This window comes from Varroa jacobsoni, unplaced genomic scaffold (assembly GCF_002532875.2).
Source record: "Varroa jacobsoni isolate VJ856 unplaced genomic scaffold, vjacob_1.0 scaffold_1174, whole genome shotgun sequence".
Classification (NCBI taxonomy): Eukaryota; Metazoa; Arthropoda; class Arachnida; order Mesostigmata; family Varroidae; genus Varroa; species Varroa jacobsoni.
In genome coordinates, this window is record NW_019214076.1 from 18,985 (window position 1) to 46,208 (window position 27,224).

The window sequence follows — 27,224 nt, forward strand, 5'->3', positions numbered from 1 at the left end:
TTTTTGACTCCATATATCTATCTTCAATAAATCCTTTGAATGAAAAAAAATACGTTTTGTCGTTTGCCTTGGAAGTCAATCTTGCAGTGTTGAAAAAGTAAAAAATGTCCCATTACATACGGCAACTTTGTTTACCAACTACACTAGGACTATGACCATCGCCAACGGAAATATATAATATTTTACAGCCGCTAAGGTTCTCAATGGGCCCTTTATTGTGGAACCTTGTATATGAAAGCGTTTTCAGCAAAGATGATTTGTCACTGGGGGTTAAAATAGTATGCAAACTTCTTAAAAGTCACTATCTACGCGGGAAACCTAAAGGAGCTATAAGGAAGGGGAAATCAGGCATATAAGTCAAATTTAACTCTTACCAAACCATTCTTCTATTGGCAAGAAGAAATAATGAGATATTGCAATCAACGTTTCCCAAAAAAGACAGATGTCTCGACGCATTACTCAACCAGGCTATGAGTTTTAGATTTTGCACTAGAAAAGAAGCAAGTAGAGTTATAAAGATTTCTGCAGGGATCGCAAGTATCATACCAACATCTACGGACAAGAAGGAAAGAATGCAAGAAGGCACAAGACCTACTACAAGACGAGCAATTCAAGCAGTTAAAGCCCACCGCACCCTGGCGCTGGAGATAGTGCGATCTAAAAATGTGATAGAAAACCTTAGAGAGAGAATCCTGCGAGCCTCAGAAAATGAGTGAGCGGAAACGCTAAAATATGCACCGAGTACAACGGTCAGAAAAATCATCCTGATATGAATAGTGGTCAAAGAGTCCAGAAGAGGAGCTCACATAGCACACTAGGCGCATTTAAACTTGACATAGGGTTTTCTAAAGCTATATCTACCACACTGGTAAGACCGCATTGGACATGGTCGTGGCCTATAATAAGCGAGTGGAGAAAAACGCGCTGCACATATTGATAATAGTGATCTACTCCGGATGAAAATGGGAAATGGCAAGAACAGACAAAAAACGACTGTAGGAATGAAAATAAATAGGCTATTCAGAGGAGAAAAATGCCGCTGTAATCTTCGATTCGTCAGAGACGTACGGCAGCGACAGTCCTGGTAAGGAATCGAACTAAGGCGACGCTTGTTATTTGATTCGATGACTTTTGCTGTTTATTATTACCCGTCCATATTAATATCAAACGAAGATTTGGATTGGGTCAGAATAACGTATCAGAAACGAATTGGAATTTAGTGAGCAGTGGTTTTGGCCAGAGTAAGTCCAGCTGTCGGTGTTGAACTTCACAGTAGGCATACAATATTGTCCTGGTAGTGTCCAGTTTGTGAGCAGATGTATTACTTAAAACCATAGAAGAAGAATTGTTTTCGGCATTGATATTCTAAGGATGATAAATTCAGCATGTGATACAGCGTTTCGCCGCTTCGTTGCCTAAGAAGCTAATCTGGATATCGCATTCGACCGTAGTCTTGTGATTCTCAGATATATGTATTGGTTGAAGATATAGCTTTCTTATTTTAAGAAGCACATTGAAGCAATTTAACAGGATTTAGGGGTCGGAGCATGATGTGGCGTTGTTAGAAAATCTAATAGTCTGCTCAGGCCGATAAGCTGCGAAAAGGCCAATATTAATTGACCTAATGAGCTAGTCAATAGAGCTACGCTATGTCCACTCCGAGTATTTTGCAATAATTCTCTTCGCAGTAGCCAATCCGTCAGCGCTTTTCGGATAACTGGCATTTAAAAAAAAAAAGTTTTTTTTTTCTTTGAAGAATTGGCCAACTGTGGAGGCCAACAATAATGTTGCAGTTAACAGAATGTATTCTACAGAGGTGTCCACAGGAACGGATGTGTCATATCGTTTGAGTGGCCAGCAGGGTATTAGTAAAGATTTTCGTGCAGTCGGTATTGTCGTATATGCAGTTTCCTATGGGTGACCAAAATGACCCCAACGCAACGATGGGTGTCTATGGGTTCTGATGACATCCAAAAGGAATTTTGAGTACTATCTCTGTTTTACCCAAGTCAATCAGAAAACACTTTTGAACACAAACTATTTAAATAAACGTAAGTCTATATAATCATATAGCAGAAAGATATCTACGGTCTTTTTTCCATAGATGACAAATAGTTTTAAACATATCGATTTCAGCGTAACAAATACGACAATATGCTTCACCTTTACATAATAATTCAGAAATCTATTCGACAAACTGCATTTCAGACTCCCTGCAACTTACTAAACGATAAATTCCAAAAAAGATACTACGCCTAGAACAAGTTGGACACTGCTAGCATGAGTTTACCGGCAATCTAAATACCTCTCATACTCTTCGCTTGATCTCACCAAGATGTACAGCGTACATGTTAACTGTGAAATGGAGTATGCATTCAAAAGAATAACATTATTATTATTATTATTATCGATTGTACAGGAGGCAGTCTGTACTCCCGAAAGTAGCTGGCCCGATATGATTTCATGTAAGCGAAATATAAATTGTACACCGTAACCCAACCACACGATCGATACCCCCCCCCCCCCCCCCAACCCCATTCCTACTGGGAGTCAACGGCTGACACTGGATCTTGACACGTTAGATGCAACCAAATCAACGACGTGAAATTACATATGTATATAAACATCCTTTAAAGTTTAGTTGGAATGATTGCCCTGTGCATTTAGTTTGGCATGGCTGTTTGCTACTGTGGAATGAGTTATGACCTGTATAAGGAAAAGCATAGGGCTTTAGCATATATTTATTTTATAAGTATACCAAATAGAAAGTCATGCAATTCTGTAACAGATAACGCTCACATTGGGTCTCCATTGGCGTGTATAGTGTTACAGTACATCCAATAGCTTTAAGACTATATACTTCTGATTTCGTATTAGGTGCAGTCAATGGGTATATATATATATTACAAAGTAAGCGATCTTTAAAATACTAATTTTTTCTACTTCCGATTTATGCGCAAAAAAAAATAATTCTCTTTTAAGGAAGGGCGCAACTTATATCGTCGAGCGGGAGAAAATTTATAATTGTTATTCCTTCTTAAATGAAGATTTAGCTTCTTTGGCTCCTTTGGATTTTGTTTCAAGGTTACTCCATGCTTTTTTTTCAAGTAAGTAATCTTTTTTTTTTTGTAAGTAGGAGCTGTTCCATAAGCGTACAGTTGCTAACATCTCCAATCGGAGAAGTCAAACTAGAAATGTATCAGCAAAACCTTATTAGTCATGATAGAGTTGCCTGACCCTCCAAGGATTTCCTATATACATATATATATATATAGCGTTCTTTGTAGAATGCATTTGCATAAGCCGCGTGACATAGAGAATATCGATAAAATAATCGGTATCACTTCACTGCTTAATTTTTCCTCTCATTTTCTGAAGCTGCTAATATTAACATGTGAAGTAACGTCGATTGTGACCAATGATCTTTGGTTTACGTTATATTTAGATAGATTACCGTACTGATAAGTGCGAGATAGTTATGTCTCTGGTGAAATCCAGCGAAGTCTGCGTTCAACGTCTACTTGCACTTCTTAAATTTTGGTCTGTCGGGAAATGGTCTATATCCTTACTACCGTTAAAGTATATTGCATACAAATAGAGAAGCGGTTGACATGTGGGATAAAAATGGATTGGCAACAGCCTTGAAGCCTTGGTTATTTCTAAAAGAATATAAGCATATAATTATTCTAGCTATGCGTATATATTGCATTTGCTCATTAAAAACTAAATCCGCACACAAAAGTAATATAAATGCAAAAAAGCGCCATTTATTCCCGTGCGCGTTACATCTAGACATTTACCTTTCAACCCATCCTTTTCTACTCAATTAAATTAAACCTATTACAAGATAGCACATGCTGCGTCTTCCGCACTAAAGGTTTTCGTGGAAATCACATGCTGCTGTTGTTAGATTTAGCGACATCACCAGAGAAAAGTGCATATTAAAAGGGTATTGAAAATGCCAGAATATTGAATGGATTCTAGAAAAATGCACTGACGAATTTTTGTAAGCCTTCGAAGAAATCCGTCAAACATTTTATTGATTATTAAAAGCAAACGGTATGCCTTCGTTATAGAAGATGAATCTTCCAGTCTTCCTTTCCGCTCTATGATGTGCTCTCTAAGCATGAAAGCATGTTCAATTCAAACGTTTGTATCACCTCAAACTGGCTGTGATACTTCAGGTTTACAGTTCTTTTTGGAGAAAATAGCTATTTAAAGCCGTCTCTTTTTCCGGATAAATTTTCTAACCCCATGGCTAGCGTTGCTCGTCGCCTATATTTGATATTTTATTATACGTACGATTGTATACATTGAAAACTTACTATGGCCAAAATGATGAGCTTTATAGCTAGTCACAAATCAGTCAGCGTCATGCCAGTGACATTAAGGTAATGTCGCTCTAAATAAACACAACCGTCAGTTGAAATAGCTTTTGAGAATGAATTAACAACTTTGCTAAATAACACTATGTAATATTTAAACCAATCGGCAACTTTGTTTATGAAGCAGAGAGTCCTAAAGGTTATTCATTGCTTTTTACCTAGTCTAAAGCTATTGAATACTGCTGCTAATTTTACAACTAGGCCATTGTTTGCTAAAGCAAGATGCGTCGTTTTTCAAAGGCTCGTTTTGGCACAATCAGCTTGGAGACCCTATAAAGAGCAGCGGTTTTCACAATACTAGTGTGATCTACTAACATTTGCGGCGTTTGTATAAGACTCATTGTTCCTGTAAAATGTTAATTTGGTACTGAAACCACGTATTTTGTCAAAATATGATTTACATAGAATGCCGATGCTGGTTCAAGGGATATTCTATGAACTCGATGACCCGGATCTCTTGGGCACGATTGCATGTCCCGCCGTTGCATTTAATTTCTCAGGTGCTATACCTTATGCTGTTTTTGAGATCAAGGTAGTAATGATTCAACGTTTTTGAAAAGTTTTCCAGCCGAGGCTGCTCGTGGAAGAAGCTTTCCTCCCCTGGAGTCATCACAGAACCTAAGATCAATGCAATATCGAGTGACGACTTACATGCATATTGTGTGTGCAGGGTGAGGAACCTAAACTAGGTTTTTTTTTCTTATGCGTTAATTCTGAGATTGTATCTAAATAAAAACAGATTCTTTAACGGGATTTTTCATATTTTCTTAAAGCGTTGGTCCTGACGGACATATTAATTCGATATTCTTTGAAGCATAACGGCAGTAGCAGACGTAAAACTTCGAACATTTATTGTATTTATTCAATATAAACATCGTTTACCCAATCACAGCTTTAATCTGGGTCCTAAACCGCTCACTGATTCGTTTTAAATGCAAAGGCCCTTTCAATAGCACAAGTAGAGAATAGGCGCCATATCTGCTCATCCCAGAACATGCTTGTATTCTTAAGCAGCCAATTCTGCACTTATTGTCTTATATAAGCGGATATGCCATCCTAATAGCAGACGTATAATCTTCCTTCAGTCGCTTCAACCGTCTACTTTGAGTGACCCAAGAAGTGGGGGCTCGTCCAGCGTACAGAGATTCGGTAATAGCGAGATCATCACCTCGCCCAGATTTCGAAGACGAATTTCGAAGAATGAACTTGTTGTAAAAAGAACTGGCTTTCGCGTGGTACCACAAATAGTAGATGGAATCTGAGTCGTGAGCATGGCATCAGCAATCCAGATGTCTGTTTTAAAACGTTGTTACATTTCAGCGATTGTTCGTACTAGCGAATAAAATAGTCCGCCGGATCGCAGAGGATTATTTTGCGAATGGTTCATCTAGAAAATTGAACAGGATAAAGGGGAAAGATTGTTTCGAGTGATAGTGCTGCTGCATTCAAACGCGCAAATGGCGCACTTAATCGGTATAATTGCACATGCAACTGTAAATCTATACATTATGCAGGAAGCCCACGTAAATTTATCAGAAGTAACAGCATGGTGTAGCATTTCAAGCAAACAATTATTGGACCATCCCTTATATAAATCATAGTCATGTTGAATTTACAAAACCATTTTAAGGTATTAAAAATTGTATGAATAAACAATGAACGGTATGATATCTATCACCACTTTCCTCATATTTGGAGAATTTATATGCACTGTCAGCTTCGTGGTTCCCAAGACTGGCCTTGAGGAGGTAAGAGCTCAAAGCGACAACGTAACTCTTCGAAAAAGTAGTGGCAAGTCGGTTAAGAAATACCGCAATGTACAGTCTAATTCCTAATTCTTAGGTAACTTCCAGCCCAGCAAGCCGGCGATAAACTCATACCTATGGCTTTAGGTCGTCCTTTTTTTATGAATCACTAACAGCATAACGTCTCTTCACTGCACTGGGAGTGTACCAATACGGAAATATTGTACGGGAACACGGTACCAGAACGATGCCGAATTTGCAGACCCTATCTGTGTCGGCGGCTTTCTTGTTGCGTAAGTTCCCAACACTTTGCATTAGTTTCTGCACCGTTAAGTCTTCTTAAAGAATGTCGCGTTTCATTAAAAGGTCCCCCCTCGGCACCGCGCGAGATATTGTATTCCCTGACACAAACATCTCCGAGAAGTAATTTAAGACGGCCGGGGAGCTGATATGGGTAAGTCGTCCAACTGCTAGCATGTGTGAGCTACTTGAATGGTTAACAATCTGCATCGGCGATGAATCGGCGATCGGGTTCCCAGCCATTCGAGGCTTTGTTGCGTTTGTGATGCATAGGCTTTTCGACAGATCGTTTTAAAAACGGAACCTAAAAAGTATAAGTTAACCTATACCTTAGCCATAAGTTGGAAGGTTGTCTGGGTTTTTTAAGCAAAACTGCAAGCTTACCGTTGACCTGCACAGGTAAAACATGGACAGCGAGATTTAATGCCATTGGTAGTTTGGCACGAACACTTGCGCCTCATGGTGAATGGGTCCAATCCCAAAATTACGTTTGTTGCAAATACATCGATAACCGAATTTTGAGCATGTGCTAGGAAAGGCGATGTCAAAGTGGCATTGAGCACCCAGCAACCAGATTTTTAGGGCTGTAGTGAAGCTGAGCTTGAGGCAAACGTTGAATTTGCCGGCAGTGACCAGAGGAGATGCAGAATAAGAGGACAACATCTTCAGTAGGCACTTCTGGGGATACCTTAAATATAAAACATAGGATACAAAACCAATAAGACTGAAAGATCTAAAAGTTTCAATTGAGCAAAAATGCGCTACAACGCCAAATGGAACGTCTGCTGATGTTTGTCGATGAATAGGTTACCTCTACCGCTGATAGTGTATTGACCAAAACGCCAATCATTTTGAGCAACTACAGTGGGAGGAACAGCAATACATATAACGCAGATTATATATATTGCCGATTTATATACCAAGTGTATGTAAATAAATACTGAAATTGTTAGCTTGAGTAAAAAGTCCTCGTTGTTTTCTAGTTGTTTAAACTGTAACCTTGAAACAAAAGAACACATCTTAGTCAGAGTAGTGTATTTCTGTATGCTCTACAACGTTCACTCAGCTTCCTGGATCATCAGAACAGCGTGCGGTATAGCGCTTTCATGCAGCAATATAACTTTGTTGTTTGTTATTCCAAAGCTTTTTTTTCTATCAATTTCGTAGCTCAGGCAGACTAGCCGCCTTACGTTTTGCACGTTGCTAGTTCTTTCTTGAGATTTAAGTAGCTTACAGCATAACGGCCCCTTCTCGTTCCCTGATATGCAGAAATGCAGTTTCTAAGCATGAGTATGTTTTCGTGGCGTCGAACGGGAACGATTCAAGTATGCCGATTGGCGTTTAAGAGTGCTGTAAAAAATCAATCTTTCGTCGTCATCTTTGGATGCAAATTTTCTTTTCTGTCATGTAAGCGACATCAGGTATTTTTTTAGGTTCTATTGAGTTCATATAAGTGTATTTTCCTTCTATTTCAACCTTTCCTAGTGCGTGTAAACGACTGACAACGATCATTTGAGTCACTCGTAGCTATGCAGAAAGGTCTCGGATCCATTTTTGCTGTTCTGGCAATTCGTTCTCGCCCTCTTCTTCTCCGGAGTGTGGCTTGTCAGCCATTAATATATACGGTTTTGAAGTGTTTGGAGCACCATTAGGGAGTGGCAACGCTTATCGCAAGTTAGTCTTCAAATTCTTCAAATTTTTTTTTATTTTGGTAGCATGGAAATAGTGAAAAAGACGATGTCGGATATGCATGTGTAAGCTCCACGTATCAAATCTTCGTAGCACTTCTAGCCACAACAGAAATAAAAGCAACAAGGTGTACGCGTAACAGTTAAAAGAACACCTCTAGCTATCTGTTGGCTCCGACGGGAACCTTCAACTCGTATTTAAAATAATGATTCAAGCTGCTAAGTATACATTGTTTTGAGACTTTGAGTGAGAGGGGGAAATATATGTATGCCTTTACACTATATGTTTGCTTCTGATATGTTTCTTCATCCGACCGCAAATGTTATGTAAAGTATGATCCATTGACTTTTAGCCTTACCTCTATATGCCATTTGAAAGTACTTTTTTTTTTATAAGCCTATTGTAATTCCATTGTGTGACAAACGGATTTCTATCTCGAATTTAGGGTTCAATGACTGGAAACGTTTCTGGTGGAGAAAGCAGTTTTGACAACAGATCTATGTCGTTTTTTACGAACGTGAAAAAGGTGCCGAGATAGTCCTGGCTTTTTGTGCCATTTAGAGGGCGGATTCCCAACCTTAAAGGACTTCTCAAAGTCGGCCTCAACAGAGATCGCTAATGGCATTTCGAAACTGGAGGACAAATCGGCCCTTTAACACAGATGGAAACCGCCTAAAAAAACCTGAGGGAAATGGACTGGCTTTGATGAAGAATGAACTGGCCTAAATATGAATTGCAATTATATGACTATCAATAGGCATCGTGAATCTAGGAAATCTACTCCAAAAATAGGAGCTTGGTTACACCATAAATTAAGCTAAGGGCACAGAAAAACAAAGATTCTTATTGCCTCTTAACATCTCGACCGGCATCGCGTTAGAGGCAATCACAGTGACAGATTTTTAGATAGAAATATCATTAGTGACAAGGAACAATACAAAGCAAAGTAAGGAATAAGTAGCCCCAGAACATACGTGTAAGGCTAGAGTAAGTCGAAATTTTTATTCTAAAATTCCATAATTGATGTTTGTTGAGACTGAACAAGTTTTGCACACTGGAAAATGCTTAAAAGGGTTGGTCGAAATGTATCTATATATGGCCTAATATCGTTAAACGAAACTACCTAACAGAGAGAATCTGATAGACAAAGCCAGACCATAAATAGTAAAAGGCCATTAAAGCTGTCCTGCAAGAGTTTCACTTGCGGATTCTTTATATCCGACATAATCTCCAGACATCACGTCAACAGATTACCTCCTTTCCAGAAGTTTTTAAAAAAATTATAGCAATACTTCCAAACAAAAATGTATGACATATCTGGGGCACACTATGACGCCATAAGACTCATATTTTATGGCTTTTTCCAAGCTTTTTTCTGTTACGTAAACGCCTTTAGATACTAAACTGGCACTAACGCAACTACGTAGCTTTTTTCTGAACAACAGATATGGTTAATAAAGGATTAGATCAAGACCGTTGCGCTTGCCAAATAAAACACTTTCGGGCTTCTGAATGTTGGGGGATTACATTGATGATAAATAAACATTACCTCTCACAGTGCTCAGTCATAATCAACATGTCTTGGACATTTAACCTTTTGAATGGTTTTAAGCCAAGGGTAGTTTTGTTATAATTAAGATCGATTTAAGTAGTAGTTTCAGTAGAGTACTGAGAGTATTGAGACCTGTCATGAAAAAGAAGCTGCGAATCAGCTATAAAAAAGCTGCCTATGGGTTGGCGTAGGGTAGAAAAAAAGTCTTCTTTTCTTGGTTCTTTTTCCGTAGGCTTTATCAACTCAAATATCTACATGGACATATCAACTGCATAAGAACAGTAACATCAAAAATATGTGGCGGAATTAAGGTAAAGGGTGCCTTCGTCATCGCAACGAAACTTATTGCAAAGTAAAGCTATACATAACAATTACATCCTGAGAGGGAATAATTAATCAAGCAAATATATATGATACAGCATTAGGTAGAATAGCTTATACATCGTTCTTATCGTATAGATTATGACTATGATTTCCTATATAATCTATAACATATACTATACGCTCAACTGATCTTAAATGTCTGTTAAATTGTTGTTTTAATAATAATAAACATTTAGGATTCTTCCATACCTAAATTATTCTTAAAAATATTATCAATGGCTATATCCTTTCAAAAAGAAGTATGTAATTTAGGTGCTTATTTTATCTACTCTAATAAAATAGCATCTAAATATATAAACATCATGTTTACTATCGTCCAAGCAATAGGTATTCAATGCGAATACTACTTAAACGCAAATTTATTTTTGCTATTCAACTATTGCACAGTATTTCTACCTAAATAAAACTTAACGTTTTTCTATATCTCAGCGTGTTTACACATTGATTTAATTTTTGTATATATATGTTGTGCTAATACATCATAACTTTGTTAAGAGCCTGAAATTTTCAATCTACATTGTTAATATTGATTGACTATCAATTCACGCGTAAAGCACTGATGCAACTTTTACTTTATTAAAGCCGCAACTATAATTTTCTGCTAAACCAATGCAATATACATAGAAAATTAATCCACTAATCACTATAAAAGAACTATTGCGTTAGGCCGGGTTAAAAAACTAACCTCTGGCCTTCACTTCTCGTCCTGTTTTTATGCCGCTACCAAAAGTGCAATGCGACGATCCGGCATTTTCTTTACTGTCATACCGCTCCCTACATAGAAACCCCCTAGCAAATTACCCTGTTCTTATGGCCTACCTCAAATAAAAATTTGGCGTACTATTTCTAAGACTTTGTGGATGTACTGGTGGAACTGGTTCTACCTGAACTAAGTTACTAAGGCGTTTCACTTTGGCATCTAGTGGTATAAGCGCTGAACACTCCGTTCAACCGATTAGCCTGAATAGGCTGTCCCGGTTTTACTTTCCAGTGAAGCCGGACCTTTGTACAGCGCAGAGATTCCTGAAATAAACGATATAATAATGACTTCACGAAAGAAGAATACATTAGTATTTTCATCATGCGGATCAATGTGAAATCTAATGGTAATCAGATTAATTTAAAAAGAAAACCGTTCAAGAGAACCTGAGATTTTACCACAAGTTGAAGGATTTATACATCTGCTTCCCCTGTCCTGTTTATTTGAAGTTCTCTACATGCACTTAGATCATTCTGGTTATCTGCTGGCGGTTTTCGTCAGTGATTGTTTTGGTTTTAATTGCGACCTGATGTAAAATAGTTATGGCAGGACCCGTCCGTACCATTTGGGGCCCAGGAGTTTCCAGAGTATTACTAGCAAGATCGCTTCTCCAGACCCCTCTATTGAATGTCCAATCAGATCTGCAAAGAAGCTGTACTTCAAATGTAAGAAAAGGGAATCGCTTTAATGTACTTTATAGAATTGGCATTGGATACTTATTTTTACGCTGGTTGGAGCAACCTCTGAGTCAAGTTTTGGCATAAAACTATAAGAAAGTATCATTTTAAAACCGCATACACTTTCTTTCTCTTTTGGCAGTTTTCATAGTTCATCTAACATAACCTTCAATATGCCTTTTTTTAACCAAACTCTAATATACGGAGTATTACAATTTCAGATATGACGAACTTTAACCGCAAAAATTCTGTATCTCGTTAGCATAAGAGTCTGATTCAAAGATGACAGGTAGCTACCTGTTATTAATCAGCTTTTCTTTGTAAGGTTTGTTAGTAACACCTCCAGATGACCAGCCTGTCAGTCCATGGCCTGACATCAACAATGAAACAAAATCTCGTCGCAGATGTGATCTGTTGGATTTTACTGAATGGACGCTTTGCAGGCTTTTCCGGGCATCTGCAAAATATCCACCATTTGATATGGAAACTTTCAAATTATGCTCAAAAAGTAGATTGTTTCTTATATCTGCAACGGCACGTGTTACTATTACCGCATATATACGGAAAAGGGCTTCTGAACTTCGGACTTTTTTATTAGTCGTTTTTAAGACAGTATTTAAGTACAAACAGGTACTGCAAAAGCATTTCGCATGGTCATATTTATCCGGCACAGCCATTATTTACTGCAATTACATCTTAAATTTAATACCTAAATCACTCATTAGTCACTTTCAAAATATCCCTTCTTTAATCCGTAAATAGAAAGCGTGCGTCAACCGATATTTATTAAAACACTTAATAAGCACAGAAGATGTACAAAGGTGCAGTGGGTAACAAAAATCTTATTAACCGTTGGAACTTATTTCGACGACCCAAGTGGAATTTTATATACAAAATCTAAGCTTCTTCTCAAAATCTTTCATTTTCCCTTCCTCGAATCTCTCAAAAGTCGCATAAAAAACTATTAACTATATAGAACGTCGTTAAGCGCATTCAATAAAATAACAGCTAAGAGCACTTTTACTCTTGACAAAATAAATAACTATCATTAACCATAACAGCTTATGTTCGCGCCGCGGAGTCAGGGTCGGCATGGGCGACACGTTGGACAGTTGATTAAGCGTATAAAACGAATTTTACCTGAAGTAAAATTTACTTTTTCAAAAGAAATAGGTTGCTGGAAAAGAGAAAATATATACAAGCGATATCCCTATTATTGTAGATCTTGTTGTGTTAGTAAAATCCTCCAGAAGCCAAGCTTTGCCGCATCGCCTGGATATGGAAATCCTACGTGGGCAAGTACACAAAATCGTTCGATAACTTATATCATCAACATAGGAGAGTATATGCGCCATCTCATCAAGATTCTACAGTCGTCTGTCTGACCCGCTACCCCTAGTTTTTGTTGCTTCGCTCCAAAAGCTCAGGACACTTTTAGACACCTAACAAGAGTGCTTACTCTCCAGCCGCAGCGTCCAATACAATCTGCCAAAGAACATACGCCACACAAAACACGAAATACTTGATAATTTCGGAGAATCGGCAAATAGCGGTCCCAGGCCGGCAGTTATACAAACAGTTAACACGTCATAGCTTGACCGTATGTTTGACAAGCTGCATTAATAAATTACTGCGTTTGTGTGTTCGCGATGAGTGATACGGCTCCTCGAATGGTATCATTGTTTTCTGCAGTTAGTGAGCCTATGAAGAGGTTCCCGTACCGGAGGTCCTGCAGGTCCTCGAAAGCCTGTATAACCACAGAACAACGAGCCTGGACGAAAGCCGTAATGAATTCCTCAAGAGCGACCTCGTTCTGGCCCTTGGCTAGACTGCGCGCTCTGTTAAGGTCACATTAATCATCCCACCTAGAGATCTAGTTCTGCCTATCTTAACGTACATGGGCTGACCACGAAGCGTACTCGACCTGCTGATTACGATCCTAGCTGAGAATAAAATGAGCATAAACGATAAACTGGGTGAGCTGTCTATCTTCTTATGAAAAACAGGCTTGGCTCAAGATCTGAATCAACATCTAAACCTTTTTTTGTTCTCAGTCTTACCGTGTCTTACAGTGGAAAACCTTCCCTACAGTATAAAAAGCTTAAGAAACTTAATTGAAATTACGCTTTACTCTTATGGTTTGATAATAAACAGCCCTAGCACATTTTATGTTTAGCACGCCTTGATCAGATCTTTGACGGCAATAACAAATTCGAACCAACAGTCAATTTGGGATCGTGGCTGGTAATACACTATCTCTTGCAAGATATTTCTGCTTGCACATCAACAGATTCTTGTATATCAGGCAACTCAACTCGTGTGAAAGAGTTCCACCTCGCATATCAACAAAAGATGTAGAAAACAGAAAAAAAGCGTTGACCGCATCATGTGCAATCGAAGTCCAAAATCGCCTCTCTCCTATTACAATGCTTTGCTTACTTAAACTAAATCTGGCCCAGGCACCATCTTACGGGTTAAATATAATTTGAAAGCACTTTACTAATAAGAATTCTGCATTACTCTATTAAGACCTTCTTTTTGAAACGTGCTATAACCTTTCATCGCACGATCAGGAAATGTCTATTTCAACTATTGCCGACACCGTACTACTGATCGAAGACAGGATTTCCCTGTGAACTCCCGGCAAGCGAGGTTTTATTCGAGTGCCTCGACAGAATGGAACAGTTTGTAAAAATAAGTGGCGCATTTCACAACATGGAGCGATGAGAAATAATGGCTTGAAGCAGCTGGAGCGAATGAAGTACCACGTTGAAGCCCGTTTCGCGATACACCTCTTCCACCACGAATTATGCACGGGTGGCCTTTTTCACAAACCTAACGGAAAGAAACTGTAATAAACATTACCACCTTAACTTTACCATCACACTCTTGAATTTATTATAGAAATCCTGCATATATTTAAACAAATATCTCCACTTGAGATACTCTCGAGGGGAAATACCAAGGAACTCAAAAGGTCCCTTATCTGCTTTTGCCACCCCTAATACAATGAATCTTTTGAAAAGCCGCCTTGTCGAAGACTATGAATAAATCTACAATTTCTACTATTTCTTTTTTTAAATATTTGTTTCTAATAGATTTTTCGTATTAATAGGAATATGATACTAGCGCTAGCAGTGAGTGATAGTCAAATCGTACCTGTACTTACGACAATTTCAGCGAATGTCATCATTGCTACTACTGTTCGTTATCCCCATCATGGTCACCGCATCGGTAACGTCGCTTTGCTGCTGCGTTGCTATCAGGTTGTCGTTGGTAGCTAGAATACATTTAACGACTTTATGTCACTAAATAATATGCAGCAAACTAATCAAATTAAAGGCCCCAAAAATTACACTATTACCAAGAGCCGTCGAGAGGGAACATGAGGGTAACCGACAGGTGCTAGATTATAGGTAAGTACCTTTTTTAAGGTTTAAATTATTTCATATGACTTTACTACCTCAGCGTAAAGTCACTAGGTAAGGCGTAGTTTTTTTACACAATGGCGATAGGTTCTGGTAGACGGACGCCGAGCTCCGTCCTTCGAGCGGGCACCTGCTGAACAAAAAACCGGGGTCCTCTCATCTGCAGGCAGCATCAGCGTACCTTTCGCCACAGGCGGGATTTCGTTTGCGCAAACGAAGAAAATGTCGAGCCGCACAATCATTTAATAAAATGATCCGAATACGAGATTGATCTAGAAATGTATATACATCTATATAATGTAAGATAGATTTACAATAAGCTCAGATCTTAAATTAATATGTTTTATGTGACAAAATCACTTTTTTTGGTTTCATTTGATTTGCTGTTCGCCGAAACAGAAAACTGCAGAAACAAACTACGATATCCAAGATATTTAAAAGAGGAGTACCTTAGAGTGGTGTTCTAACTATGAGTTCAAAATCATTCAGGTATTTACTAATCTTCCAAAAAATCGCGCATTTGACCCCAAGAATATAGCCCGCTCTGATAGACGTTTCAAGTTTGACGGACACCCTCTTAAAACACATTGGAAGAAGGATGGTTGTTTGAGAAGCCAAAACTCGGCATCAACGTCCTTGTCGTAGAGGTAGATCCAATCAACTTAGAGGGATTCGCTCTGGAGGCAGAGCCTATTTCTTCAACTAACTCCATAATTACAGCACATCGCTCGTGCAAATGTCCCAAACGGCCTTCCCACGTTTTTGAAGTTTGAAAAAGGTTAAACAGAAAATATACTGAAGGTGATGCTTTTTTTTTTTTCGGTAGAAACGCTAATCTTAGATGTTAAGTAAGAGAAAGAATTAAGAGTAATTCGGAGAATATAATTTCAAAGCAACTAAAATAAGAAACGATAATAATATTTAAAAAACAGTAATAATAATGAGGACAATAAAGCAAAGCTCTTAGTAATGAAGCAGTATCCACTATCAATCTGATGTTACGATTTTACGAGCCGTTTTTTTTCTAAAATTCGACTTATGTTTGACTAGCGTAAAAGAATATAAAATTAAGATAATATTAATACCTAGCTATGTCACCTCGAGGTGAGCCTCGAAGACACATTTCCTTTAGCTTCTGTTCAACGGCAAACATTGGATCAGTTCTTTCTGTGAATAAAACATCCAATTAAAAAATACATATTTTAATTACTTTCTTGCGTAAATTTATTCGTGACCGGTTGTCTATTAATAATTAGTTGAAATAAATCGTTTTACGTGACATGAGCTTCATACGGCGAAAGGGTACAATTTGTTTTCAGAAAACACTGCGAACCACGATACAAGGGTTTTCTTACAACGAAATTGATGACAATGCATGTTTTTAGGTGTTTACTGAATGTAAACAGATGGTATATATAAGGTCATCTTAATGAAGACCTGCGGAAAAGAATCTGTCATCTTATCAGGTCAGTGGTTTATCAATTTTTTAAAAAGTGACATATAAAGACTGTGTGGCGGTGGAGAAGTATCAAGAAAAAGTGAAGCAATAAACTATTGTGGGGACATTCAATAGATGGAAAGTTGTGAAGGCATGGCAATATTTCAAACGAAAGAAAAAACAAGGATGATGACCTGATCGTAACAAATGCAGCTGCCTTGACATAAAATGGAAACCCTTTAGTTCTAAGACAAAACGGTGCTTCATGCTTATATATATATATATATATATATATATATATATATATATATAATAGAGCAATACGAAACTCAAACAACAAATGTTTCAACAACCTGTACGCGTAGTTACAAAATTAAATCATATGGCGCTAACCATTTTTAATATTTGTAGACCGCGTCATCACGGCTGAGTCGTCCGATATAGTTTCCGAATTGTAGTTCTGCGACTTCTCCCTGGCCTGCAAAGAAGTCATTCATGTTTGAAATTGCGACGGCGGCCTGCACCAGAATCTAAAGTCACAAGTACTGTCAAGTTACTGTTCCACAAAAAATTAGCTAGAGGTTTTAAGCATACGTGCGTCGTATGCTGTAAGTCCTAAAGCAGCTACCGACTTTACACTTGAAACCTTTATTTAAACATGCAGACTGCAAACACCCAACAGTCAGTATGATTCTTCAGGGATTCCAGGGTTGCTGTAAGAACAACATTTGCTGGGTACACCTGACATTTATATTTTGAGCCTATGGCTGGGTCATATGAGTGGCGTAGCGTCCAGTAGTAGGCGAGACTGAATCCTGCTCCGTATCGAGTACGGCACAATCCTATTAACAGTCTCGTATAGAAATACACATTTAGCTTACTTCATAATTTCAGATGTTTTTTTAATACAGCCGAAAAAGTTACATTTCGGCATTACAATTCGGCATATAGTAATTTGAGACAAAAGTAATTCTTATACTGCAAGCATGAAAGAAAATACAATTCTATACATTTATATGCATTCTGTTATAGTATGACAACTTGAAGAAGCAGCGGCGACACCTAAAATTCAAGTTTAAAAATGAGTAATCTGCAAGAGGTCGAAGTGAAAAAACTATGTGATGATTACTTCTTTGATTCGTTGCTAATAATATACTACTCAGACTGATATTTGAATCATTCTATTCAACCGATTTTCTAAACTTTGTTGGATTATTTTGAACAGAAAAACCTTTTTTGGTAATGATGGCCGTCACGGTATGGCAGTTAACCATAGTACCAATACCAGTTTTCAGTATAGTAAGTGTTGTAGATATTCAGTACAAACTAAAATTTAAACACATGCTTGGTACGTCAAATATATATGCCAATTTGTGAAGATAATCCAATATTACTATTTGCTTTTCGCTATTTATTACGTAGGTAAACGTGTTCAGCGAAAAGTATTGGTTGAACGCACGATCATCAAAAGACTCCTGTGACTGACGGGTAAATTCTCGATCTCAAAAAACAACCGGCAAACCTGTGACTTGCAGTCAGTCGTCTTTAAGTTTGAAAGCCTTTTTTGCTCAAGCCATTAAACATTACTTTGTACGGGTTTCGCTAAACCTAGTTGGGTTTTCTGTAGAAGGCCTATGAAGCGGCATTAATTCAAGTTGGCATTTTACATTGTACAAGTCAAAGCGCAAATGTAAAAAAAAAACTTGCCGTTGAGAGCGATGAAAGCTTATTGTCCACCTAATTTAATTACAATATAGTTTATGATAACTAGATAGCAATTATCGTGCATTCACAACCTGTTTATAAAATCGGCGGCTCGAACTTTATCACAATGTGCATAAGCCCTCATTAATCTTCTATAAAGGGGTGATGTAGTGAAAGCCTCTTTCTGACGGTAGTCATCACTGACCACTGACGCTTTTCTGTGATTACTACTAACTAATGCACATTGACGAGCGCTTTATTACTGTCACACTCTCAGGAACGATCGATTGATATAACAGCTTTCAGCAGCTGAAAATCTTGTATGCAGCTGCTACCGTGCGGTACACTCAGACCGCTTAAATATTATTAACAACAATCACAGGTAGGTGCACTTCTCTCGCGCATTCATCATAATGTTGTTATTGTTTACTTTGCCCTTAGTGGGAAAGTCTTTCGCTTTGTTTATTGACAGGTGAAGAGCGGCTGCAAAGGTTAGTAACGTGTGGAGTAGCAAAATGAAACCAATAAGGCTTCCGAATAAATTGCGCCAGTTGGTCGACGGTTATTTCGTTAATTGACACAAAATTAAGCTAGATTTTAAAGGATCTAGAAATACGTACCAACCACCGTATTAGGAAGCGTACGAATTGGTAAAAAGGGGCTACCTAAAAAAAGGGACTGTTAAACGATACGGTATAACCAAACCAGGTCCCGGGTAAATTACAACGAGTGGCGAGGGCTACGATATGAGAACAAAGCTGGTTGCGATTGTTGCTGTAAGTCGCTGCTGTGTTGAATAGCAGTGTTCTATTGGTGATAAAATCGGCGGGGTAAACTTGGCGCAAATGTCAGTTGCGACAGCAGCAGAAGCTGCGATCTACGAGTGCAGAAGTGTTTCATCTGTTTGATGTTTAATGTCTTCTCTGTGGCCGTCAACGTCATCGTTTTATTGATTTTTTTTTATTGTAATTATTGTCGTTGTGACTTACAACTCTTTTGACAAATATGTGTGCTGTGTTATACGCATTTTATTAGTGTTCGGTTGTAAACATGTGAACGTAATTTGTTGCTGGAGAGCTACGTTATGTTTTAGACGTGGCTACCTGTTAAATAGATGAACCAACCCAAAATCCATTTTTGTATCAGGAAGAGGTTTAGTCGGAACCAAAATCACGATAAACAACTGGTTGGTGATGTTTGATAGGCGACCCGTTTCCTCACTGTGGATCAGTGACGACCCCGTCGCGAAATTTATCAGTGGATTAAATTGAAATCGTGTGCATCAGACTTTGAAAGTACTGCAACGAAGAAAATATCGACATAGTATTGTTGTGCTGCTGCAGATAGTTAGGCTCATTACCCTAGTATTCATGGGTGAATGAAGCATGCACAGAGGCGCGCGTATGACTCTACAGGAACAGTGGAGTGGCCAGCCGCCTCTCATGGCTTTATTACACGTCGTTAAGCTGTTGCTCTACTATCTATACTGCGCGCTGCGCTTCATCGTTAGCACGTTGTGGGGTGTGTTGAGCCAGCGTGGCGATAATAACCCCATTGTTGGTCGAGAGAGACAACGATTAGAAGAGCAGTTTTTCGCGTATTATACTCGCGGGTATAGTTTTTTGAAAGAAGCTATAGAAGCAGACGAGGCTGATGGAGTAGCTGAAGCACTCGAAGAGTTCAAAGACCGAGCTGTGCACTTTTACACTCAAGGTATACGTGAATTTCGCAAAGGTCTAACAGCGGGTAATACACTGGCTAAGATGGCGCCAAGTGAGGAAATTGTGTACACTCATCAAAAGATGGCCAAATTTATCGTTTTAGCAGAGAAACGTTTGAGTTTCCTCGAAACCGATGAGAGTCACCATGTCCTGCAACAACAGCACAGTAATCAGGTTGATCAAAGTGCTCTGCAGAGCTTGCAGGGAGTAGGCGCTCGCAGAAACTGGGAGAAGCCCAGCCATGCAATAATGCGCATGTCTGAAGCAGGACCCAGCTGGCTGAAGAGCGCAGAGGACCGTGTACAGGAGCCCTGGAGACCGCCAGGAAAGGGAGGATGTTCAAGTAACAAGCCATTGCTAGGGAACATCTCTGGGACTGGCCTGACACGCAAAAATAGCGTTCCTAGGGAGCGGTCCCTTGGCCGAGCTGTTGATATGCGGCCAAAAGGTGATCCGAGTACTGCGTCCCTGCCCCGCAGAGGGGTATTGGCAAAACGGGGAACTGCAGCAGGGATTGCTCCCAAACCAGGTGTTTCTGCGCGGAGTCTACCAGGTACCCCCAGTCGTGTTAGCCTGCATTCAATAAAAGGCATTGAGCCGAAGCTCATCTCTATAATTGCCGCTGAAATAATGGACAGTGGGCCGAAAGTACGCTTAGACGATGTTGCGGGTCAAGAACTGGCTAAACAAGCCTTACGTGAAATGGTCATTCTTCCCACCCAAAGACCAGATCTCTTCACAGGACTACGGAAACCTCCTAGGGGGCTTCTGCTCTTCGGTCCGCCAGGCAAGTAGCAAATCCTGAAAGAATCAATAAGTATAAACAATTCAATGGCCATGCTGAATTCTGACCTCTACTTTTCTATTGGACAAACCTACTACTAGATAACCATGTTCATGTTATGGATTATACTTCTCAATGGCTAAGTCTAATAAATAAGCTGTCTACGTTCACATTTTCGAGAACTACTCTAGTACTCCGCAGGTAGTAAGGACTTAAGGTACACTCAGCAATTGTCTACGCTAGATAGCACCGACAAAGTTAAATGTGATTCCGTTTAAGACCACATGAAGTTGCTCCCCATCCTTTAATGTTAAATATGTAAGCTGATACACTGGTGAACAATGAGATCGGATCTCAGTTTTTTGCACATTATATTAGCAAAACCAATTTACCAATTTAATTTAAAATACCCAAAATATACTACTTATCAGGATATAATACCCCTGCCACTTTTGGTCAAATTTTTTTTTGGCCGTTTTAAGACAAATGCATATTGATATAATGCATATAAACCGTATTGAATTCTATATTACTATTGGCTTTGTCTAATCAATTAATTACAGGGCACTCCTAATTAAACTACTTGGAGAACTAAATTGTTCTAATAACTTGGTTTTGTTAATCATAGAGATACATTGATATTCATTGATGGCACCGCGGTCACTTAGCTTATTAAATCTGATTCCCCGTGTTGCCAAAAAAGCTAAAGATCTTTAAAGGTGGATTGTTCAAGCCTGGTTTGACTAAACCTTACAGATGCCACCTTCCTACATTATGCGCTATCACATAAAAAAAAATTGTCAATTTAGGTTAACCATTTATAAAAGAGAAGACTCGGAGTGTATACTTTTAAGCAGACATAACAGAGTTATTGATATCATTTTAAATATCTTTCAAAACAAAAACTGTTAAGGCATTTAGGTTTTTCCCTTGTAGCTGGAGTGTAGCTCTTTCCATTTCAGCAGGCCCTGCAGTCTTTTCACGTAAGTCGCATAATTAGAATATGCGGGTTTTATAATGGAGCTGTACCTGATGTATTTAGCAGGTGTGTTATACAGCAGGGAGCGCAATGCGCTGTTTTTTGATAATCATTCATAGGCTTACATGCCGCAAATATTCATCACCAAAGCGCTCTATCTATAGATGAATGATGTGGTTACCTTCATTCTGTACATAACGCTATCTAAATCTATGATATTATTCGTTAAAAATTAACTATAACAAAAATGATTGTCTTTCGGTCGTCGTCAATATTTATAAAAACTTTCTTTCAAAGAGTCAAATGTAGGACTTGTTGTTGTGACCAATGAATCTTAAACATCGGATGCATCTGAAGGTATTAGTAGCTTTATGACTATATGATAATCCATTGTGAATATCTATTAACATAAAACGTTCGATAAATCTTTGGGTTTATCTCTTGGTTTTTCAATCATTCTAAATTTTTGAGGTATACATTTTTCTTTCTTTCCCCTATGAAGAAAATTACCTCTATAGTGGTTGATGGTAGTGATTGTTAAGAGAGACAACCGTTGTGTGTTCGTTCAGCGCCAACCGAAGTGAACTGTCCTTGCCATTACGACTGCGGCTAATATAGCGTTGATGTGTGCACTGGGCTGAATGAAATCGGTTTGTGTCCAGCATGGGAGCAGCTAAACGAAGGTCGCCGCCGGTGGGCGACCATTGGGGTGGGTTGCCAGTTAACTGTTGTGTATATGCCTATATATATCATATATACTATCAGCAACGTCAAGGCAGTGAAGTGGCTAATGTCTGCAACGAACTCTCGCAGCTGCTGTCTATCTATGAAAGTGCCATCGTCATTCGTCCACTGCTTTCATCGCTTGACAACAAAGGGACACGAACCAGTTTAACACAGCCGTCAACAGTGCACAGGCTATCAATGCCTTGCCTGGCTGATATTTTAGCATCTCTTCACTTAACGTCATAAAGCCAGAGGTTGTCCAGGTGAATGATTCGGTCAGTTCCTTTCTTCTCTGTCATTGAATACGCTGGCTTTTTTAAGGGCTACTGAAGTTTGTAAATGTAGAGCAAGCATTGGAGCTACTCAACTGGCGTGCGTATAATAATGAGAAATGTATAGCCCTCTTTCTCTCAAAGGGTATTCTCTGTCTGATGTTAGATGTAAACCTATAGTTTGTTGCTTAGATGGCTAGAACTGATTTAGAAATCAGTTTAAGTAGATCGATTCATGTGATGCGATTGTACATATGAATAATGCTGGTAATAAGGGTATAGCGTGGGTTTCGACCGCAGCAATATTCAATATCTTTGATTTGATTGAATTAAAAACGATTTTAGTCTAAGCCTAATTTTGTAACAGTATATTTCAAACGCTCATAGTAGTCTTATGCGGTGCTTTTATCAATGCGGGTTATAATGTTTATCTAGTTTATTATTACACTATATTTTCCTAAGACAGTCGGCGTATCAAGTATACTTTGTGTATGTATGCTTGCAAATAAATACCGAAAATAGTGCCGATTAAAGCAGTCGATAGCAAAATTATCTGTTTAGAACATGATGTTGAAAGTGCATTTGTTGATTTGATTTCCAAGCCAATACGAAATACCAAATACAACCGCAAAGTCGGAATACTTCGACTTCGACCCTCTCATTCCTTACAAATTCACTCCATTATATATATTTGCTGAGCCTTATTGAACCAACTGTAATTTTATTGATTTCCTGGTCACTCATTTCTGTATCCAACGCAGTAAACCACAGAATCTGCTTTACGTGAGATATCAAGTAATCTGTTTTTTTTTCTTTGCGTATCTACAAAAATTCGCGAACATACGAACCAGTTTGATTTTAAGGTAGTTACTCCCTTACGTATGTTTCAGACATTGATTCCCTGCGGTTTTCCTAACCGCGGTTTGGTCGAATCCTTTGACCTGCCCAATATATGAAAAATATATGAGCTAGTTTAAGCACTGAGATTAGACATATTACTTAAGGCAAGCTCTTTGTGAAGAAAAACTTTGCAAGTGAATGTGCTACCATCTTTTCAACTAAAATTTCGTGCATAGGCGCTTTAAAAGGTAACATTTTATGGCAAACGTCTGTTTATACTGCATGAAGTAATTTGTTTATGTATAGTAATAATTATATGCACATCCCTTAAATTAGCTCAATTCGAACCTAACACGGATTTATAGTGTTAGAGAAACAATAACAATCCAACAAGCTTCAGTGTCTAAAGTTATAAGTAAAGAGCGTTATTCAAGGGCAATGCATTGATAATAGGTAGATTTTGACGAGCTCTTAAAAGAATTTTTCTATATCAGTCGAAATGTAACAGCCCTCAATTAGGTCTTTGGGTGGAAGATTTGGGGTAGGTTTTATTTGGAAAATTTTAAGGAGCAGATTGAGAGCTACAGCAAAGTCAAAAAAAGGCATATAAACTTTTTCTAATAATTAGGTGTTTTTATGCCGACATTAAAGGCTATCGTCGTCTATTAGGTACACCAATGAACGTTGTGGTCGTATCGTGCTGGGAGCCAGCCAGCCTTTTGATGGGATGGTTGACGGCAGTATCGGACTAAAACTTGGAACAGAGAGATACACATGTTTTAGACTTTTTAGGCATCTTGCATTATGTGGGCTTTTTTGGCCTTTGGGTTTCTATGATGGTTGCGTGATCGAAATGATTAGTATATAGTAGTAGATAGAGTAAACAGATAGTTCGTTAGAAATTGTTATATTAACGAATGTAAGAAAATATATTCAAATACCTGTCGTCTGAATATAAAATTATTGTCATTTAGATGGTGGTTTTAAGCACGCAGAGAAAGAATTGTTACAGAGTTAAATAGTAGCGAAAAACCTGGCTCAGTCCAAATATCCATCCGTCAGTGGAGCGAAAATTTTGGACTTGGTCGGACTTCCGAAAACTTCGTTCCTGTAAATTAACAGTTGGGTGATGTCGATGCTCTTCTACAGGAAGATTACGACCCATTCTAAGCAGTTGAAACGTAACCTAAAAGCCGACATTACAGAACAATGGACGATTGAGTAGAACGAGAAATGTGTACCCAAACAAGTATACTATAATAGAAGCGTTCTTCATGGGAGTCTTCTATTGAAATGGATGTAAGCGAGGCTTGCAGTTTTTCAGAACTTGTTCGGTCAGCTTGCTGGTAGTTGAGTTCAACAGTTTTGCAAACCCTTTGCATTTGTCTGTAATTGGAGATGAAAGCTACTTGTTAAAACTATCTTTCAGTGAACGATCACAAGTATTTTTATGTTTAGAAATTTGACTTCTGGAACGGATGGTTATTGTTTTGCTACCAAAACGTAGAATACTACGAAAAAAATTAGGAAAATTAAGAACTAGCCCTGCGGGTGGTAAGAGTTACTTATACCTTTAATGTACTTCTTTAATTTTGCGTTAGTTGACAAATAAAACGTGTGAGTATGGCCACAATTTAGAACAAGCACTTCCTGACTCCAAAAATTGGAGGTTTTGCGGCCTTAGTCGCCGGGACCTATATAATTTCATATGTCCTTATATGGCATTGAATCTGTATCCTTTATACAGTCAAAAATGGAAGATAAAGTGACCTGACTTTTATTACATAAGCTGTATATGTAGTGCACGGCTGATTCGAGTCTACAGCTTCCGGACTTGGTATCCATATTTCTAATATTATATCAATCCGGGCGTCAGTACAATCTCCGCACTGAAATATCGAGAAAAATATCGAATTACGGTAACATCACTGGTCTACCTTCTTATTCGTGTAACCGTAAAAAGCGGCTAGCTTTACCACTAATTTTTCTAGTGACGCTAAACGTTTTTTATACTTGGGTAGTGCATATCTCATAGATGACTACCTTTTGTCAGACATGTTCAACGCATAATAGTTCCTGACACTTTGCTTATTGCTTTGCATTATATCATTATTATTCGCTTCATCGCCGCTGTTTTCGTGGTCGTTGCCTGAATATACCATAGCTTACTAAATGAATCTCTGAACAAGACATAGTTGGATGGGCAGCAGCAAGACAAAGGGGACAACGAACCGACACTGCCTATATTTTATAAAGAGAGAGAAGGAACCTTTTGGAATTAACAGTAGTGACAAAACTTCAAACTAAGCGCGAGCGAGCAGTGAACGCTAAACGAAACGAAACAGGGTTCGAAGGGCCCTGAGCCCAACGGATAATGATCAAAATCGTCCATTTATACCGCACCCGTAGCGGGCTTCCGCATAGTCTGGCTGATGAGTTAGCCAGGGCGCTGGTTCTCTAATGATAGGTGAGTCTGTCTGTGGAGCGGCAACCAGTGGACAGCATGAATTCTGCCGCTGGCATTTACTATGGATGCAAATAAGGTTTAGTAGAGATCTCTGGAAACTTGAATTTCTTCAAGCAGCCATTTTCTTAGCCTGTTGTACTGTTACATTAAGAGCTCGGAATGACTTACGGAGGGGAATAATATTAAGAAAGGAGTAAGCGTTTATAATGAATTATGGTAACCAACTAGAAATTATTGTGAACTGTGTACGAATAACGATATGTAGATCTTTACGTCTGTCTATAAGAGAACTTTTGCACGGCACGTCAATTGACGTAAAAAAGCAATATGTTTGCTAGGGCTAATCATGCGTCCACCTTATTATGAGCGATGAACGAGTCAAACATAAAATAACCGTTTACCATATGTAGAACCTGACGCTTGCGTAGCCCACGTATGATGCCCGTGCAACGTTGAATAAACACGCACGCAATTTTATCGCGGCTTTTTCTAATCCTGGATATTTTTGGTCAAAAAAAACATGATTACATATAAGGTTTGTGCATATAAGCGATATCGTTTATGTTTCATAATAACAATTAATACTTTATCACCTAATAATTATCGCTCAAGTTGTCATTGGTAACATATTATTGCACTAATTTGGCTGTACTGGATTTTTGGGCTCTGGATGACTTCTCAAAGACACCATACAGGCTAGATTATTGTGTTACCCTTGCTTGTCTGAAATACAGATGCGGAAAAAGTCCAACGTTTTGCATGGTTAACTTTATTCGAAATTACCTTATCTTAGTTTTTGGTCTGACATCCTGATGCTGTAAAATCGCCTAAATAGCCGTCTGCAACTAACTAACCTTTCTCTCTTTGTCACTGTAATGTATAACTATTACTTATTCACCCATGCAAGCGTGGCTAGATTTATATAAAATGTGTAAAAGCAACCTAAAAAAGATGTCAATGCCATGTTTATATTTTTGTACTCCTCCTTTTTCTATCTTTAAATATTTTGGAAAAATATATTATTATTACTAGTCATATTATGAGCGGCGCAAATTCATCCGAGAGCATCAGATTTTACATACGTATAGATAGATATTCATTTCGATTGAGTGAGTCGCTGCATAGCCATGAAGTTTAACACTTACTCTGTATGCTTGTTCTTACGTAGATACTAACTAATACTTCAACAAACATATCCATTTATACCTATATTTTTGTACGATAGCTTACTGTATAGCTTATTTTGATCACATGTTGGTTCCATAGGTTCAAGAAACCTTAGCAAATTTATAACATTTTGTAACTATGATACGTATTTAACGTTATATATATATATATATATATATATATAAACAATTCTACGATACCCGAAA

The 27,224-nt window shown here is 38.3% G+C and overlaps 2 protein-coding genes and 1 long non-coding RNA gene across 32 annotated transcripts in view; 1 reads left to right on the forward strand and 2 right to left on the reverse strand.

Moving 5' to 3' along the window:
* Positions 1-10,396: 10,396 nt before the first annotated feature.
* LOC111267358 (uncharacterized) lies at positions 10,397-20,568 on the reverse strand. Of its 27 annotated transcripts, none has more exons than XR_015313765.1 (7): positions 20,481-20,568; positions 16,752-16,836; positions 16,019-16,087; positions 14,652-14,772; positions 11,790-11,949; positions 11,378-11,467; positions 10,397-11,078 (listed from the first exon to the last, which is right to left on the reverse strand). XR_015313765.1 is itself a non-coding variant. In XM_086971275.1 (7 exons), exons 4-7 carry the CDS (start codon positions 14,683-14,685, stop codon positions 11,036-11,038), a joined length of 327 nt encoding a protein of 108 aa, XP_086827401.1. In that variant the 5' UTR covers positions 14,686-14,772; positions 16,006-16,087; positions 16,752-16,836; positions 20,481-20,568; the 3' UTR covers positions 10,397-11,035. The 27 variants fall into 27 exon arrangements, 19 of the variants coding, with proteins under 19 accessions (XP_086827401.1, XP_086827400.1, XP_086827402.1 ...); XR_015313764.1 differs by lacking the exon at positions 20,481-20,568 and adding an exon at positions 18,683-18,767; XR_015313759.1 differs by lacking the exon at positions 20,481-20,568 and adding an exon at positions 18,155-18,503 and having other exon boundaries at positions 14,662-14,772; positions 16,752-16,888.
* Positions 18,865-27,224, forward strand: part of spas (spastin) — a 19,872-nt gene continuing 11,512 nt past the window's right edge. Inside the window, exon 1 of the mRNA XM_022845558.2 lies at positions 18,865-20,570. Coding sequence (XP_022701293.1) covers positions 19,448-20,570 — 1,123 coding nt within the window. The 5' untranslated portion in view covers positions 18,865-19,447. The remainder of the gene's footprint in view (positions 20,571-27,224) is intronic.
* Positions 22,576-27,224, reverse strand: part of LOC111267356 (uncharacterized) — a 6,641-nt gene continuing 1,992 nt past the window's right edge. For 2 of the 4 annotated variants that reach the window (XR_002684550.2, XR_002684551.2), the window contains exons 3-4: positions 25,160-25,273; positions 22,576-24,770 (exon numbers count right to left, since the gene is read on the reverse strand). This is a non-coding gene — a long non-coding RNA (uncharacterized LOC111267356). Of the gene's footprint in view, positions 24,771-24,940; positions 25,274-27,224 lie in introns of those variants that run through there. The other 2 variants (XR_002684552.2, XR_015313766.1) reach the window with 2 other exon arrangements.